This window comes from Hippocampus comes, unplaced genomic scaffold (assembly GCF_001891065.2).
Source record: "Hippocampus comes isolate QL1 unplaced genomic scaffold, H_comes_QL1_v1.1 scaffold64, whole genome shotgun sequence".
NCBI lineage: Eukaryota > Metazoa > Chordata > Actinopteri > Syngnathiformes > Syngnathidae > Hippocampus > Hippocampus comes.
In genome coordinates, this window is record NW_017842053.1 from 985,590 (window position 1) to 998,691 (window position 13,102).

A 13,102-nucleotide genomic window follows, 5' to 3' on the forward strand; every position below is an offset into this window, starting at 1 on the left:
GACTGGCCTGTGGCGCAGTTCATTCACCGGCGGCCTCCATTTTGTGAATCAGCGAGGCGCTTCCCTTCGGGCTTCTGTACCTATCACAATAAAGCCGAAACCGGGAAGGCGGGCCATGGCACTTTGATGAGGAGGAGGAGGAGGAGAGAGTTAATGGTTAGTGTGGGTCCAGAGACAAGGGAGGTGGGTCCATCAAATTCCGAGCAGGCCAAGAGCGCGAGGGGAAAGGAGACGGCGCCAGACTTGCGGCGATGTTAAGAACTGAGACGCGGACGCTTCCTGGGTGATTGCGCCTCTTCCTCCTCTTCGTCTTCCTCCTCTTCGTCCTCATCATCGGGATAGTCCACCAAACCGACCAGAGGGGTCTGACAGACAAGACATTGGCTCACACCCGGCGCAACGTGAATTTCATCCTGTAACTGGTGGAATCGAGTACTTTTATCCGGAGAAAAAAATGGCTGTTGCAATGTCTCAAAATAGTTTTTCTTTAACGATATATATATATTTTTTGGTGTCCCTTGTTTTATGTTATATGTTCAGTTACATTATTGTTATTTTATATTAAATGTTCTGGGGAGGGCTTTTTTTTTTTTTTTTTTTTATTTTTTTTGGTTGGTTTTTTTTTTTTTTTTTTTAACAGCTGCAGCTGTGGTGACAACGCTTTATAAATACATCATCTTGTATTAAATGGCAACAAAGAACGACGGTGCAATTTTTAGCGGCGTCCATATTGTGCCAATTTGAATTTGCGCTGCAGCTAAGAAGCTAACGATTGTCAAATTTCTTTTGACGGTTCCAAGCTAATATATCTGAGAATCGAGATACAATTTGGGGAAATACACACTCGCTGCCTCGACCGAGCACTGTCGACAAATCATTTTTCAAGTGCGTGTTCATTACCTTGACTACCGGCGAGGCAGGAAGTGCGACCGTCTTGACCGAGGATGCGGAACTGTTGTTGGGTGTGGCGGGGGGCGAGGTGGGAGGCAGCGCCGCGGCTTTGCCGTTGTTGGCGCCGTGAGCTGCGCCGGCTGAAGACGAAGGGGCAGCATGAGCTCAACGTGTACTGCCGAGCGCTGATGATTACGATCCAAAGAAGCCAGATGGTGCGCTTACCTTTTTTGGCCTCCATGTACTTGCCGTAGCCGTCCGAGTAGTCGTCTTCCATGCGGCTCTTGTCCACCGCCTCCGCCTCGTCGTCGTCTTCGTCCTCGTTGAACCACAGCTCTTCATCCTCGTCCAATGAGCGAGCCTCTCGCCGGTATCTGGAAAAAGTGCATCGAAATTCGGGCTGCAGTTCATACTTGTAATATTTTCAATGAGGTTTACACCAATAAGGATAGAGAGAGTAATCGGATAAAAGTTGATTTTGCATTTCTTTTGTTCACTTGGGGTTGGCTTGCTCACCAGAAAAACCCCCCACATCATTGTTTAGTTGGTTTTGCTATACTGATCGTGCGACGTTACCACGAGAGCCAATCCGCAAATGACTTTTTGAAGAATGTTAATTTACTCTGAGATATGAGACTATTTTTGATAGTAAAATGCACCAGGTGAAAAAAAAATATATATGATGACGTTTGAATGATTGAAGATAGGCAAGTGCCAATTAAGGCCTTGTTTACTAAATCACGGATTCAATGCCTTTTCGGACTTTTACGGATCCACGAGAACGCGGAAACCTAATAGCCCATAAAATGGGATTGAAACTCACTCTTGAGCTTTGATAAGAGGACCATCAACACGTTGAAATAGATAAAAGGAAGAATGACAGAAAAACTACAATTATGTTAAATACTTTAAAAAAAAAAACAAACAAACACTTGTTTTTAATTTTTCGAGAAAGGCGCTTTGAAACGAACCGAACAGGAAAATTTCAAGGTCAAATCAAGTTCACCTATCAAGGTAAACCATTCATTTGAGGTTCGTCCTGAAATTTCACCCAATACAGCGCCCAGTTCAAAACTCCTCTTGAACGTACAAGACATTTTGCCGCAAAATGGACTGGTGTGCCAACCTGGTGAGTTTCTGACTCTGTCGGTCTTTCTCCTGCTCGTATCGTCCCTTCAGGCCCTTGAAGGTCTGCACGTACTCGATGGGCTCAAGTGCTTTGTAGAAGTTATCCACAATGTGCGCGATGAGGGACTTGATGTCCTCCTGACAACAGAAAACGCGACAAGTCAGACGCACACTCCTGATGCGTGCGCTTATTTCACGCGCGACGCACCACTTTGATGAACTCAAAGAGCTCGATGATGGCCGAGTTGAGGAGGTTGTATCGCGTGCCGTTGTCCAGCAGCGCGTTGATGACCGGCTCAAACAGGTTCCCTTTGATGATGTAGCGGTTGTAGTACTCGTCCTTCAGCCCGATGATCCGCCGCATGAAACGCAGCGCGCCTTGGGACGCAAAACACCAAAACGAGTCGGTAGGAGGACCCTGCGGCGGGGCCGTTCGCCGGCGTGCGTGCGCCCGCGCGCGTGCTTACAGAGGGCAAGGAAGGTGTGCTTGGAGTTCATGAGCACCAGCACTCTCCGCAGCAGATCTTTGTTCATGATGTAGGTCTTGATGTGGTATGTGTGGTGCTCCACGCAGAAGGTAAGCAGCTCCAGGATCAGAGCCAGCAGTTGGGCCGTCTGAAAGTTATCTACGGGGGAGGAGGGGACGACAAAAAAAAAAAAAAAAAGCCAACAGAAGTCACACAGTCGTTAAAACTTCCTCAAAAACGGAGGCCTCGCCTGTACCTTCGCATTCAAAAAAAAAAGGGAGAAGTATAACAAATCATCCAGTTGATAGATGCTAATGTTGGCACTGATCAGTAGACCTGAACAATATTGCAATTTACTTTGCACAATACTTATTGACATTTTTTTAACTTGACAAATACTGCATATTAAAAACAAAACATTTTTGAAAAAATAAACTAACACTTGCTCTAAAAACTGATTTTTTGAAGTCAATATTAAATTTAAACTATCATGAAAGATCCCAAAGTACTACAATCCTGGTCTATATGCGATCTGATGGCGACTAGTCAATTTGAATCAACTCCGGTTAACCCGCAACCCCAATAAGGACAACGGCAAGAACCACATCCAGGGGCGCACAAAAACTGTTTTGGTGTGGGTCTCAGATCAGCACCAGAGGCGGTTGGCGGCTTGGTGCTCATTTTTTTCCCCCACCCACCGACCTCATGGATGAACTAAAAAATTGACAGCACATCTGGGCAAAGTCGAGCCTGCGGGCCACAACCTGCCTGTCCGCCTTTAGCAAGTCAAACTAAAACGCCAAGTCCAAAATGTAATTTTATTCGAACAATTCTCACCTGGACACACGGGGTTGATCTTGGTCGATGCCTCTTGTAAATCTTTGAAGAGAACAGCGAGTCAGAACCTCCTTTTGTCATACGTGTTCTGAAGACTCTCAGACGCCCGTCGCCAGCTCACCTTTTGAGTTTTTGTCATGTGCTGTGTTGGCCAGCAGAGGTGCCGTTAAAACTTGCATGCAGTACTTGTAGAAGAAACTCAGGAACTCGGTCTTCTCCGTTTTCTGTGCGAAAAGGTAAACAGACCTTTTGACTTGAACGGGGTTAACGCACATAAGACTCACAAACGGGTCACAAAAAATCACTTGAAATGTTTAAAAATCTGCAAGCTGCGCTTACATTGGTGGAGGCCAGCATGTTCTCGGGGTCGATGAGCGTCCTGAGCAGACCCATCAGCTGGACGGCGCCGCCCAACTCGGGGTCCGAGTCGCAGATCATCTGCTTGATCACCACGTTGATGAGCAGAACGTCCTGCCAACAACACACACACTAAGTCAGAAGACTGGCATTTGCATATTCAAAAAACAAAAGTGCATCTTTAATTAGAATCGAGTATAAGATGTATTTCATTTCAGGAGTCCATTCTTGACTGAAAAACACCCGCAAAAATGCCACAAAAGTTAACACCGAAGCGCATTGCTCATAGGAAAGTAGCACGTGAGTGACAAGGAACTAGGTTGAGATGATTTCTAATGCTCTGAGATGCATTTCTCAATTTTTACAAACTGTTTGTTGTCAGAAGCTTACGTCGTCGGTCTGTTGTAGTTCCTGCATGACAAACTCCCGGACCATCGAGGGGCTGAATTCCACCAGGTAGGAGAAGATATCCGTAGCCAACAGAAGTCACACAGTCGTTAAAACTTCCTCAAAAACGGAGGCCTCGCCTGTACCTTCGCATTCAAAAAAAAAAGGGAGAAGTATAACAAATCATCCAGTTGATAGATGCTAATGTTGGCACTGATCAGTAGACCTGAACAATATTGCAATTTACTTTGCACAATACTTATTGACATTTTTTTAACTTGACAAATACTGCATATTAAAAACAAAACATTTTTGAAAAAATAAACTAACACTTGCTCTAAAAACTGATTTTTTGAAGTCAATATTAAATTTAAACTATCATGAAAGATCCCAAAGTACTACAATCCTGGTCTATATGCGATCTGATGGCGACTAGTCAATTTGAATCAACTCCGGTTAACCCGCAACCCCAATAAGGACAACGGCAAGAACCACATCCAGGGGCGCACAAAAACTGTTTTGGTGTGGGTCTCAGATCAGCACCAGAGGCGGTTGGCGGCTTGGTGCTCATTTTTTTCCCCCACCCACCGACCTCATGGATGAACTAAAAAATTGACAGCACATCTGGGCAAAGTCGAGCCTGCGGGCCACAACCTGCCTGTCCGCCTTTAGCAAGTCAAACTAAAACGCCAAGTCCAAAATGTAATTTTATTCGAACAATTCTCACCTGGACACACGGGGTTGATCTTGGTCGATGCCTCTTGTAAATCTTTGAAGAGAACAGCGAGTCAGAACCTCCTTTTGTCATACGTGTTCTGAAGACTCTCAGACGCCCGTCGCCAGCTCACCTTTTGAGTTTTTGTCATGTGCTGTGTTGGCCAGCAGAGGTGCCGTTAAAACTTGCATGCAGTACTTGTAGAAGAAACTCAGGAACTCGGTCTTCTCCGTTTTCTGTGCGAAAAGGTAAACAGACCTTTTGACTTGAACGGGGTTAACGCACATAAGACTCAGAAACGGGTCACAAAAAATCACTTGAAATGTTTAAAAATCTGCAAGCTGCGCTTACATTGGTGGAGGCCAGCATGTTCTCGGGGTCGATGAGCGTCCTGAGCAGACCCATCAGCTGGACGGCGCCGCCCAACTCGGGGTCCGAGTCGCAGATCATCTGCTTGATCACCACGTTGATGAGCAGAACGTCCTGCCAACAACACACACACTAAGTCAGAAGACTGGCATTTGCATATTCAAAAAACAAAAGTGCATCTTTAATTAGAATCGAGTATAAGATGTATTTCATTTCAGGAGTCCATTCTTGACTGAAAAACACCCGCAAAAATGCCACAAAAGTTAACACCGAAGCGCATTGCTCATAGGAAAGTAGCACGTGAGTGACAAGGAACTAGGTTGAGATGATTTCTAATGCTCTGAGATGCATTTCTCAATTTTTACAAACTGTTTGTTGTCAGAAGCTTACGTCGTCGGTCTGTTGTAGTTCCTGCATGACAAACTCCCGGACCATCGAGGGGCTGAATTCCACCAGGTAGGAGAAGATATCCGTAGCTGCCGCCCTCACCTGCAGGTCGTCCATTCCCTGAGGCGGGAAAAGAAAATGGGCGGGTGGAAAGGTGGGGGCGGGGGATATATCAGCATCCATTTGCACACTCTCCTCCCATCAGCACCGGACCTTGCTCACCATGACTATTTCCAGCGCGGGCAAGATGCCGAGATTGGCCAGCGTCTTGAAGAAAGCATCCCTGTTTTGGGGCTGCAACGTCTGCGAGAAAGCGCAGAACTCCTTGACGAAGTTCACCTGAGGAGAAATTGAAGAAGTGACCTTTGCGCTTGGGAATTTTATCACAGCCGCGTCGCACCACCGATGCTTTCCTCATTCCGTGTTAGCATGAAGCCAGCCCACTCTCATGAGACAGTTATGTGGTTTGGTTAAATATACAATGTTTGACTTTTTGTTTGATGTTTAGTTTGACAGTAACAGAGTGGAAATAAGGATTGTTTACTTTCTGCTGAACTGCTGATTGTTAGCCAAAGTACGATGAATTGAAAAAAAGGAAGAAAAAAAAACAGAAATCGACAGAAACGGCATGACGTTAATGAGAATACGACCTAACTGAGTCACATCGAATGAATAAAAACAATTTTGTTGGACTCACAAGTTCTCGCCTTTTGCTCTCGTCTGTGCCTTCGTCCGTGAGCTGTGCAAAAACTTCAGTGAGGAACTTCTCGTCCTCCTGCGGCGAGCAGAAAAGAAAACGCCGTTAAGGCCTCCCCATCTTACAATACATTGAAGTCGCTGCATCCTGGTTTGGCAGCAGAAAAAGCGGGAATGGGAATGTATTTTGCACGGCTATACATGATGGCGCATAACCTCACATGTCGTTAGCGCCGTAATCGGGTTCCCCAATTTCCAACAGGCACTGTTCAAAAGCTACAGTGCAAAAAAATAAAAGTACTTCCACAGAGTGTATCAAATGATCCTTAAAATGTACCAATTTTCCAGATTTAATTCATACAACAAATGGGAAATACATTATTTTCATTAGATGATTACTTCACATTGTTTTCTGCGCTTTACTGGGCGTGAAAGGTGAGGCAGTTTTTTGGGACAAAAAGTCAATACGGTGGGTCCTCAGTCAGTTCATGATGGTCCCAACAAGTAATCTTGCTATTATCTATGTTAGCATGTCATTTTCAGCAGGGGGGAATCAAGGCAAAAAAGTTTCTTTAAAACAAAAGGAAAAAAAAAAAAAAAAGCATGACAATATTTTAGAATTACAAATGTAAAAACAATGGAATATTCCAAAGTGGTGTTCTATGACAGACCGAATCTAAACTGCTAAATTCTATTTAAGTCTTGTCGAAGGAGGAGAAACGTCATTTGTTTGCAGTCACCGCTCCCAAAGGGCTGTGTAACAAAATGTTAAGTTCGGGTACTTTTTTGCCAATGCTTGTTTCATGAGTTTTTTTTTTTTTTAAATAATTCAGTTGTGAACGACAATTCAAAAGCAACATCTGACTTTGACTGGCTAAAATTCATGACATTTTTATTGACTCATCACATTCAAGTTATTTCTGTGACCACTGTGGGCTTTCGTTCATTCGCGGAGGGGGTACCCAACAATCTGGTCCACCGGAGTATCACGTCTGCCGACATAGGTATTTATGAAATAACTGGTTCGTACCTGCAACATACTGACAATCTCCACCTTGTTGAAGAAAATGAAGGAGTTGAGCGTGGAGAGGAAGTTCTCCTCGAAGACGGACGGCGTGGGCAGGATGATGTCCTGGATGTACTGCACGCGGTACGTCTGGTGGATCTTCTGCCTCAGCTCAGAGTCCGTGATGGGGATCACCTCCTTGAACTTGGCCGTCTTGGTCAAGAACTCGCGGTGGCGCTTGGGCTGGACCAGCGCCGGGTCGTACTCCAGGCAGCCCACCACGTCCATGATGCAGTCATCGGAGAACATCACCTCGAAGAGGGCGGCCTTGTTGAGGAAGAGGACGCCGCGGACGATCTCGTACAGGTGGTGCAGGCCCTCCCGGTTGTCCAGGTCCTCGCACACTCGGAAGAGGCCCAGCAGTTTCTTGAGGTAGTCCTCGCCCATGAGGGCCAAGGCCAGTTTTTCCCGCCGAATGGGCGACGACAGCACCGACGTCACCAGGTCGGCGATCTCCTCCAGGTGGCTGAGCTCGCAGGGCGGCAGCTCCACCAGGTGGCTCGTCTCGGGGATCTCCTCAAAGCGCTCCTCCTCCGACTCGTCGATGGGGTCTTGGGTAATGTCCAGGGCAGGGTCTTTCCCTTGCACCTACATGAGGATGGATGGATTTTGAAACAAAAACAAGGAATAAATTAATCTGCATTTTGGTAAACGACCGGGTGTGTGACACGTAAATGTTTTGGTCAAATAGTTTATGCTACAAGGAATAAATGAATCTGGTGTTGGTAAACGACCGGGTATGTGACACGTAAATGTTTTGGTCAAATAGTTTATGCTCATACCTGAATAAAGGCAAAGGAACCAGGATGAACGACTGGTTCTTTTGTCTATTTCAATTAGAGCACACTAAACACGTTGACTTGCAGTCTTTTTTTATGCATTCGTGCCCACAACTTCACAAAATTCTACCGGGCAAGTGTGATGTCAACATAAATCCGATTCCAACAAAAATGCAAACAAATCTGTGGCTTGATAACGTCAACTTTTCATGGTTCATGAAACACAGATGTCAACACGTCGACCTTAAGCACTCAATTTACCAAGACACTATAGAAATTACATTTCTATATGCGTAAAGGACTCAAGCCTGTTGACCAACAAAGTGAAACGAAGCAGCAAAAACAGCTGCCTTTGCGATTTGAAAATTGCATTCTACTACGTTGCAATGTCGATTTCAATTGGACTATTTGCTACAATCCTACTGCGGAGCAAAACAACTGCCGCATTCAGAGCTGAAGACACCAACAGCGGAGTGACCAAACCGAATGAAATATGACTTTTCTTTAATCCCAAACAATATTCCCACCCGACTCCAGTTTACCTGACAAATCTTTTCCCAGATCTCATCGCAGCCCGCCTTCTCCTGGAAACTCAAAGCCAGGTCATAATTATCCGCCTCGGACCAGACGATCAGTGTGTCCTGCACAAATATGGAGGAAAGCGTTTAATTAGATGACAAGAAAAGCACAGTTCTCAGATTAAATTAGCCTTGCGCTAATAAAGATCACAAGATGTCTTTTTTTAAATAGTGTTTCAGAAGTAACAGGCCATATCAGTGGTACCAAAGTTTAGGAATTAACAATTTAGTTTAATCGTTTATTTTGGGGGTTGATTTGATGTCATAGCTGGGAGTATATTTAGGCTTTGAATTATTCCTACAGTCGATCATAAATATTGTTACTGGGAGGCATCAAACTATACTCGACAGGTCTTGCTCTCTTACCTAAGTGAGTTTACTGTAATTAGTAATGAATTGCTTGCGGCTCAACCTTGACTTGCAATACAGAGTTGAGCACAGCCAAATGCGGTTAATAATAGATTAACGCAGACATAAAACACAACAAATGTGCTTTTTTTTTACTGCCTTTGTGGCACGGCCAAGCTACAACTACTCTTACCTGTTGTTTCTGATAGGCAGTATTGGGGCTAATCTTCGACTCCAACAGCAGTGACCCTAAAATAAGATGCACAGAACAATGTTACCAGTGTGACTTGTGTTTAAAAACACAGCTACGGCAGTTTGACGGTAGTTGAGCCACTTTTGCATCTGAGAGAGAGAACACAAATGATACTTAGCATAGGACAAAAGGCGAGTGGACGTGTTAGTCACCACTAGCCTGTTTCAATATAAACCAGATTAAATATACGTAATTGTATGAAACGGCGTGCGAAAATAATAAATTTAAAAAAATATTAATATTAGAAAAAGGTGACTCGAGGACCCCCACGCTACTCTGATCACGTCGAATGCTAGCGTGGCTATGCTACTACCACCAGACGGTGGTGGTGTGGTGGGGAACTCACCGTCGGATTCAGCCCGAACTAGTAAAGATATTCCCTTGAGTCGTTCCACAAACGTCGACGAAACGTGCCCGGTGCCCCGGTCGTCCCACTGGCGGTCTTCGTTGAGCGTATAAACTTTCACCCGCCGCCGAGTGTCCGACATTGTGAACAGGGAAGGGGGGGAGCTAGCAGGCTAGGCTAGCTGGATGCTAACAAGCGAAGCGAGGCGCCTCGGTGTTTTCCGCCCTAGCCTGACAACTTTGTTGACGCCCGCATGTTAGACAGCACGGACGAGCTAAGCTTGGGGGCACGAAAAGTATCGGCGGCGGCGACCGCTACTTAATCGGCATGCTCACGGCGACGGCTCACAAGTTGAAAGGTAAACCCCCCCTCGTTCGAAGGAGGAGAGATGGAGGTGGAGAGGGGAAACACAACACAACTCCGGCGGCCTCCTTCCTCGCTAACGTCCACGGGGCGCCATCTTGTAATCCGATCTAGTGAGTTTTTTTTTTTTCGCTTGACGTCAGTCACACAACTACTACAGGCTGCTGAAGGAACGAAGTCCACCAACACCACATGATATTTATGGTATTTTTTTTTTACACTTACGCAATAAAGTGGCGAATAGAATATTACAAACTTTTAAAGCATCACATTTATAATTACTTTCCTTATTGAAATGAATCGAAATGCCCTCAATGACCCCCACCCTTAAAAACACTTTTTTTTCATGAGGAAAAATTGCACTTTATAATATTCCGCTTTATACAAACAGCGAAATTACAATTCAAATATAAACAACGTTATCATTGTTAAAACTAACTGACGTGATAACTAAAATAGAAATTGAAAACCCTTTTCGTTAATGAAATAAAAACAAAAATGCTTTTCCAAATACTAACTGAAACTACAGAGATCACTGATACTATTAGAGCGAAAATGTCATTTGTTTTCATCTTTGTCAATTAATATTTCATTGTAGTTTGAGAATTGTAGTTTACATTACTTCATTACACCGTACTTTGTGACTTTTTAAAAAATCTTGCACCTGATAAATACTCCACAAATTAATAAAAACCTAAAGCTATTACTAAAACTAACCAACTAACCAAAAACAAAACCTTTAAAAAATACAAATTCACAAACTTGCTCTCAAAACAATTAAAATTAACAGATTTTTAAAAAAGTCAAAACAATTTTAAAACTACAATGAAAAATCTCAAACTATTATAACCCTAAATATAAACATTTAAAAATATGCGTATGTGTGCCAGCCTTGGCCATGGCGAGGCAGACAAAGAAATGTACTTCTGCTAATGTGACGCAAAAGATGTTGCAATATGAGTCACTTTTGGGGAAAGCTGAAGGAATGAATGGCATTGCCATCCAGATTTATTTAGATTTAGCTTCTTGAGAGTGAGCCCGATAATTACTGTTTGACATGTTCACTGTACAGAGCCATTCTAAAACTTTATTTACAAAGACCTCCCTCACATATATTGCGATTGAGACACATTTTACTTGTCATATTACAATAGAGTAGTGATGTTTTACACCACTGTTGTTTTCTTCATCACGTTCCTTCTTTGCCACAGCAAAGAGAGCACGTGTCCAACTTTCCACGGTGGTGCATCCAAGTGTCACATCCAGCGATTGTGTTTTCTCTTGGCGTGTTTCGCCTTGTTCACGGTTCGACGTTGCCTGCGCTGTTTGCGGCCGTCGCCATGGAGATGCTCTGCTTCTCGCTCAGCGTCTTGACCACGGATGCGGCTGGTGACTGCAGCACTTTGCGAGAGAGGCGCATCCTGCCGTCCGTGGGGTCCCGTCCGAAATACTTCACCTGGCGGAAGAAGTAGTTCCATTTTGTGAAAATTGCGACAGCATGGCGTGAAAATCCAGCCCTGGGTGAACACAAACCTGAATCTGCTGGCCCACTTCTAACCCCAAAGCACTTGGATGTTTGATCTAATTCGGAGGAACAACGGGAGAAACATCTTAATCGTGGCTTGACTCTCACGCGCTCTTTTTCCACACGCACTTTTGCACCTCCCTCACACACAATCGGCCTCTCAAATTCACTAGCAGACACACAAACTTTCTTTCGCACCCTCTCTCTCGGACACACACAAACACCGTCAAACTGAGGCCACACATGCGCACACACACACTCAGTCTCACTCAGACATGCACGCACTCGTTTGTGGTCCAACTGGGAGTTGTGCAGCAGGACGGCGCTCATGTTGGGATAGAGCTTCACCATGACGCCAATGTCCCTGCGGCACAAAAAAATCATAAAAAATAAACATTCTCCATTTAAAACACAAAACAAGTATGAAGTCTCTGTATTTCCTGCATTTTGTATTTTCCAGCTGACCTTATTTCAGTGATGGTGGCAGTGTAAATGGCGCCAAACTCCAGCTGCTGCTCTTGCTGCAAAATAAAGGACAATAAACACACTTAGGGTATATTCACACCAGAAAAATCCTTTGGTCCGCTTTTGGTCTGGACCAACAAGTAATTTGCGCTGTTATTAAAGCTGCAAATTTATTTTGAGTGTCAAGAGCAGCTCACTCAATGCACGTTTGGTAAGGCCATTTTCCCCCCCGAAATTTTGGAACAGTCTCAGCGAATTTGTTTGTGTATATTCACACCTGCATGGGAAACGCATCCCGGGCCATTAAAAGTGGAACCAACGGGGCCGGTGTGGATAAAACCATACGTTTACGAGTGAGCCCTTTTCCCCCCGATTTTGTTGGATTGTGATGTCATCAAAGGTTATTGATGGACAGCGGCGCCTTACGAATTGCGTACAAATTCAGGGTCAGCCATATGGAGAGTAAATACAAAACTATGAGTCACTCACATCATCTCTGCAGACCTCACTGATGAAGTCCTGCGCCTCGTTCAGCGCTCCCGGCGTGGGAGCAAAAACGGAGAAGGTCTCCTCGTCCACCTGACTGATGGTCACGCCTTGAAAAGACAGCAAATGCAACTTCCTGAAGTTTCAGCATCATTTTCCCGTCGGAGGCTTTGCACAGCGGCGAAGAAAACGACCAGCGTTACCCGTCTTAGCTTGTAACCGGCGGAGGTTGTATCCCCCCGGGCCCACGAAGCGAGCCCGTCTCGACACGGGCACACGCACGTTCTCTGGAAAAACAAACCAAAACGCAACAATTAATTAATCATTGCTCAAATAAATTAAATTCCATGCCAAACTTACCCACAACCGGCCCGTTCTCCTTCCTGCTCGTCCTGGGTTTTGCCAGAGTGGTGTTCATGATGCCCAAGATCTCACGCTTTGCGACTAAAAAGTCATTTTCGCCACATCAAGCCAGAAGGAAAAATGTCATTGAGGTGATGATTTCTTGGTGTTGGGACGTTGAAATGACGGTGGTACCTGTGGCCTGCTGGATGGCCTCCATGACCAGCTTGAGCGGCACACCGGGAATCTTCACATCCGCCTGGAAGGTAAACAAAAAAAAGAAAGGAGGTTTTCTTTGGGGGGGGGGGGGAAAAACC

The 13,102-nt window shown here is 44.9% G+C and overlaps 2 protein-coding genes across 5 annotated transcripts in view; both read right to left on the reverse strand.

The window, feature by feature from the left end:
* Nucleotides 1-182: 182 nt before the first annotated feature.
* Nucleotides 183-10,278, reverse strand: ppp4r3b (protein phosphatase 4, regulatory subunit 3B). 4 transcript variants are annotated; one of them, XM_019859857.1, is made up of 17 exons: nucleotides 9,605-10,278; nucleotides 9,199-9,254; nucleotides 8,622-8,720; nucleotides 7,265-7,888; nucleotides 6,236-6,313; nucleotides 5,761-5,877; nucleotides 5,605-5,658; nucleotides 4,071-4,133; nucleotides 3,663-3,794; nucleotides 3,445-3,547; nucleotides 3,324-3,368; nucleotides 2,487-2,645; nucleotides 2,228-2,397; nucleotides 2,018-2,157; nucleotides 1,117-1,265; nucleotides 901-1,031; nucleotides 183-365 (listed from the first exon to the last, which is right to left on the reverse strand). In XM_019859857.1, the coding sequence occupies exons 1-17, from the start codon at nucleotides 9,744-9,746 to the stop codon at nucleotides 255-257; spliced, it is 2,373 nt and encodes a 790-aa protein (XP_019715416.1). In that variant the 5' UTR covers nucleotides 9,747-10,278; the 3' UTR covers nucleotides 183-254. The 4 variants fall into 4 exon arrangements, with proteins under 4 accessions (XP_019715416.1, XP_019715420.1, XP_019715418.1 ...); XM_019859861.1 differs by having other exon boundaries at nucleotides 3,324-3,365; nucleotides 9,605-10,277; XM_019859859.1 differs by lacking the exons at nucleotides 3,445-3,547; nucleotides 3,663-3,794; nucleotides 4,071-4,133 and adding exons at nucleotides 4,916-5,018; nucleotides 5,134-5,265 and having other exon boundaries at nucleotides 3,324-3,365; nucleotides 5,542-5,658; nucleotides 9,605-10,276.
* A 654-nt stretch (nucleotides 10,279-10,932) lies between these two features.
* Nucleotides 10,933-13,102, reverse strand: part of pnpt1 (polyribonucleotide nucleotidyltransferase 1) — a 7,433-nt gene continuing 5,263 nt past the window's right edge. The window contains exons 19-26 of the mRNA XM_019859795.1: nucleotides 12,981-13,062; nucleotides 12,804-12,887; nucleotides 12,647-12,730; nucleotides 12,447-12,553; nucleotides 11,958-12,013; nucleotides 11,778-11,856; nucleotides 11,501-11,548; nucleotides 10,933-11,423 (exon numbers count right to left, since the gene is read on the reverse strand). Coding sequence (XP_019715354.1) covers nucleotides 11,268-11,423; nucleotides 11,501-11,548; nucleotides 11,778-11,856; nucleotides 11,958-12,013; nucleotides 12,447-12,553; nucleotides 12,647-12,730; nucleotides 12,804-12,887; nucleotides 12,981-13,062 — 696 coding nt within the window. The 3' untranslated portion in view covers nucleotides 10,933-11,267. The remainder of the gene's footprint in view (nucleotides 11,424-11,500; nucleotides 11,549-11,777; nucleotides 11,857-11,957; nucleotides 12,014-12,446; nucleotides 12,554-12,646; nucleotides 12,731-12,803; nucleotides 12,888-12,980; nucleotides 13,063-13,102) is intronic.